General features: G+C 31.9%; 1 protein-coding gene across 1 annotated transcript; it reads left to right on the top strand.

Annotated features, from left to right (window-relative positions):
• The first annotated feature begins 2,514 nt into the window (after window positions 1–2,514).
• Window positions 2,515–3,870, top strand: LOC111019889 (germin-like protein subfamily 1 member 13). Its single transcript, XM_022296412.2, has 2 exons — window positions 2,515–2,703; window positions 3,196–3,870. Exons 1-2 carry the CDS (start codon window positions 2,562–2,564, stop codon window positions 3,732–3,734), a joined length of 681 nt encoding a protein of 226 aa, XP_022152104.1. The 5' UTR covers window positions 2,515–2,561; the 3' UTR covers window positions 3,735–3,870.
• The last annotated feature ends 614 nt before the right edge of the window (window positions 3,871–4,484 follow it).

The raw sequence follows: 4,484 nt of genomic DNA, 5'->3' as shown, positions 1-4,484 counted from the left end.
AAGAGATGGTTTAAGAAAATTGTTCAACAATGCTCCTCCTCGGAACCTTCCGAGGAAGGAAGTTCATTACCCCTAATAGAACTGCAACATCGAACGTATCTGAGTTCGACCTACCCGAGCTCGACACGTCCGACCTCAAAATCGACCAAGGTAACCGGCTGTCGTGACCCCTGTCGGGACCTAAACCTATAAATAGAGGGCCTCATTTCACCATCAGGTATCGAATCTCTCCTCGAACTTAATATTGAGTCCGAGCTACTTACTGACTTGAGCGTCGGAGATTTTTGCCCTCTTGTGCAAGTCTTTCCGTCGTCTTTCGGGTCGGAGTGGGGACCGGGTTCGAGCTCGAGATCTGTTGTGCAAATTCTTGCATAAACATAGTATATAATTTTTAATTGTATATGAAAACACTTGTTTCCATTTAAAGTAATCAATTTAGATTTCTATATTTTATTATAGATACATTGCAGGTCATATATATGTTTTCTAATATTTTAAATCCATTTCTAAAACATCTGCAAGTATGAAAAATAATTATTTTCATAAGTTTAATTATTTTTCTTATAAACTTATATATATAAACAAAAATCTAATAACACTTCTCTTTAATAAACTTGTTAATTATGATTTTGCTTTCCACAAATTTAAAAGTTGTGTCTAATATATAGATTACAAAATTTAACAATGAGTTTTCAAACTTTCAATTTTAAATCTAATAGAATGTCTAGATTTTTAATTTGTGTCTAATACATCATAACCTATTAGACTATTTGAAAAGTTAAATGGACTAATAAACACAAAATTACAATTTAAAAAACCTATCCAGTTGACCTTTTCTAAGGTTTATGTGTGTTTAAGCACTCCATGTAACATTTTGGATCTGTCACGGTAAACATAACCAAAACATATTAAACCACACCTATAACGCTTATCTCATGCATTTAACTTATCCTAAAGTCATGAGAGAGAAGTTACTTTCCTTGATCTTGAATTTAATTCCTTATTTAATGTTTATGATTGAACCTTATTAATAAAAATGAGTGAAATTAACAAATATGTTATATGAACTAAAAAGAAGTGAATTGAAAGGAAGAGAGGGGTGGATATGGATTGAGAGAATATGTTATATGAAGTAAAAATCTTATTAATAAAAATTAGTGAAATTAACATATTAACAAATATGTTATATGAACTAAGAATTCGTCTCTCCCCACTCAAGATTGTAAACCACGTTAATTATTCAAAAAAGAAAAAGGAAAAAAGAAATAAAATAAAATAGAAGTTGGGCATAACTTCTCCCCGTTTGTATTACTAAATTTTACTTACTTAATTTCCGAGTTAGTTTAATTTGGATAACTTGAATTTTAATTGTTAAAACAATTCCTTGCCCAATGGTTGAGTTGATTTTGATAAACTTCATGTTTAAGTATTACTATTAATCAACTATAAAACCTATCCGAGACTCAATTGTAATATCTTTTTCTCCAATCCAACATTAATTACACACCAAATAAACTTTAAACAACTATATTTTCAATGATTTTGTTTTGTCCACAATTTCAAAATTTTTTAAAAATATCCGATTAATCCAGACATCACTAAAACTTAAAAGAATCTCAAAAATAAAATGGAAAGATGCTTTAATCATTTAAATAAAATGAAGATATATATTACAATATTACAATATATATATATATATATATATTAAGATTGCTATATTAAAAAGATAAAGAACCCAGCAAAGGTTAATAATATTAAATCGGATACTCCTTTCATTGGCCAATTTACATCATGAATATTGATATCAGAGTTTAACAAGCTTAAATATGAGTATCTGGTCAAAAAATGAAATTCAACCCGTCACCATGTTGAGGGGTACGTATGTTAAGAATCCCATGTTGAAACTTGATTTTGAGATAACACCTCATGAAAATTGTTATATATATATATATTTATATAGGCAATCATATTGATCAATATTTGGAATAAAATGTTGATGTCCATGAAATATTGAGGTCTCACTTTATTGAAATGAGGATGAAAATATCAATAAAATGTAAATGTTGATGAATATTTAGGGAAAAAATCATAAGTTTCATCAATTTCATATAAAATAAAATTAACTAATAAATAAACATTTTAAACTTTCTAAATAAATTAAAATTCTTATTATTAATATTTTGTTTATATTAGTGATATTTGTTGCTATTTTCTTATGTTTCATCCAATTTCTTATGATATAATAAAAATGTAATACCCTATCTATCTAATAATACATGCCAACATGAAATATTGTCGACAATTTTAACTTATTCACCACTATTATATCTCTATATTGAAATGTTTGCTTATTTGAATTTGGATCTTATAAAGGAAATAAATATTGTAAAATTCTAAGGGGTGGTTGAAGAAATTTCTTCAACACAAATTTTTGTCGTTGAAATGTTAAGTATCAACACTTCAAATCCAAGTCCATGCATCTATAAATAGATCTGATCTAATGACAAGATTTACATCAAACACTTAAACTTGGTGTTCTCTCAATATACAAATAATTAACTATGAAGAGTTTTATTGGATTTTCTTCTTCAGCCATCTTCCTCCTTGTTTTACAGGCAACCATCTTTGTTTCTTGTTATGATCCCAGCCCTCTTCAAGATTTTTGTGTTGCCATTGATGAACCCATCGACTACAAATCTGCTGGTAACTTTTAAGCGTATTGATATCTTTTATGTTATTGTTTCTTGTCTCTCACTCTCATTGCGATGTCGAATTAAAAAAACTTGAATTTTTTTTTTTTTTTCTTTTTCTTTTTATTAAGGGGAGTGGACGGAAATGGTATTTTACAAATTTGAACTATTGTCATACAAAAATATATCTAAGGGTAGTAATTATATTAATAATGATAATAATAGTGTGTTATCTACCGAACTATGCTACAATTGGACTTAGTTATTAAAGTACGACAAATGTAATTTTTTCCCATTTACTTTCTCACGTAACCTCACGTAAATGTGCATTTCATCTTCATGTGTACAAATGTATAAAACATAAGACCACGAATGCATAATTGGTTTCCACCTACATTCACACATAAATCTAAAGAACCAATCTTATTCGAATCTTATCAAACAGAGCCTTATTTATGTATTTATTATTTCACCTTTTTTATCTTTTGTTTTTGGTGGAATTCAGTGTTTGTGAATGGGAAGTTCTGCAAGGACCCAAAGCTTGTGAAAGCTGAAGACTTTGTTTTTCGAGGACTTAACATTCCTGGAAACACAATGAACAAACAGGGCTCCAATGTGACTCTAGTAAATGTTGACCTACTCCCTGGACTCAACACTCTTGGCATCTCTTTGGCTCGGCTGGACTATGCTCCATATGGGCTTAACCCACCCCACACCCACCCACGAGGCACTGAAATTCTCGTTGTCGTCGAAGGCACTCTCCTCGTCGGTTTTGTGACCTCCAACCCCAACAAACTCTTCACCAAAGTGCTTCACAAAGGAGATGTGTTTGTGTTTCCCATTGGTCTCATCCACTTCCAGTTCAATGTTGGTCATGGCCCAGCTCTTGCCTTCGCTGGACTCAGCAGCCAAAACCCAGGTGTTATCACCATTGCTAATGCTGTGTTTGGATCTGATCCTCCAATCTCCATTGATGTTCTTATGAAGGCCTTCCAAGTTGACAAGCACGTCATTGATGCTCTTCAAAAGCAATTTAAAGATTGAGAGGAAGAAGAGTTACAAATGTATGTATCTCTTGGAACGGGTGTATGTTCTTGAATTTTCGTGAAACTATATAATATATATCCAAATAAAGAAAGGGTCTTTACCCCTATTATTAAATGAAATTCTCGCATTATTATATAGGTGAGTTAACAGGGGAATAATACTCTCCCTTATTTATATATATACGTAGGTATATATCCTGCAAGTATCAAAGTTGACCAAGTAAAGATATACGTGAGGGACTCCTAATCACATAAAAATGAAATATTGCATAATATAAAAATGGCAGAGAATCAGCAAATGAAGAAGATGATAAAACAGAAGAAATTCAAGGCATACAACACCTCTCAAACTTAGTTTACTCCAAATCACTAGCTTTCTCCCATTCCTTCTTTCTATTTTCCTTGCTCCTCCTCCTTTCTTTCCCTCTTAGTTCTTCTAGCACTTCTCTTATAATTTCTTATTCTTCCAAGAGTTTCTCGACTGGCTCGAGGGTGCCCTAGATGGCCCACCATTGGCATAGACTCCTTATCCTTCTGTTTCTTTTCCTTGTTTTCTTGACTTTGGGCTCTCTCATTCTCTTCAACATCTCGCTCAACCTATACTTGTGCACTTTCTACCTCTTGATGTTTTCTCAGGTACACTCTCTCACTTTCCCTTATGTCTGAATTATTCACTCTCCACATGCTTACTCTTCTCTTTCTCTTGGTTTCTCTTGTTCAAGTTCCACCATTACCGGTGTACAGACAT

This window comes from Momordica charantia (genome assembly GCF_013281855.1).
Source record: "Momordica charantia cultivar OHB3-1 chromosome 6 unlocalized genomic scaffold, Mcharantia_2.0 BLBB01000006.1, whole genome shotgun sequence".
In the NCBI taxonomy this organism is placed as follows: Eukaryota; Viridiplantae; Streptophyta; class Magnoliopsida; order Cucurbitales; family Cucurbitaceae; genus Momordica; species Momordica charantia.
Note: the sequence above shows the minus strand (reverse complement) of the source record. Positions and strands in the feature narration are given on the sequence as shown.

What these genes read in the sequence shown, in the direction of transcription:
- LOC111019889 (XM_022296412.2), top strand. Translation starts at nt 2,562, where the DNA reads ATGAAGAGTTTTATTGGATTTTCTTCTTCAGCCATCTTCCTCCTTGTT. An exon ending in CATCGACTACAAATCTGCTG is followed by an intron (nt 2,704 to 3,195) that starts GTAACTTTTAAG and finishes GGTGGAATTCAG; the next exon opens with TGTTTGTGAATGGGAAGTTC.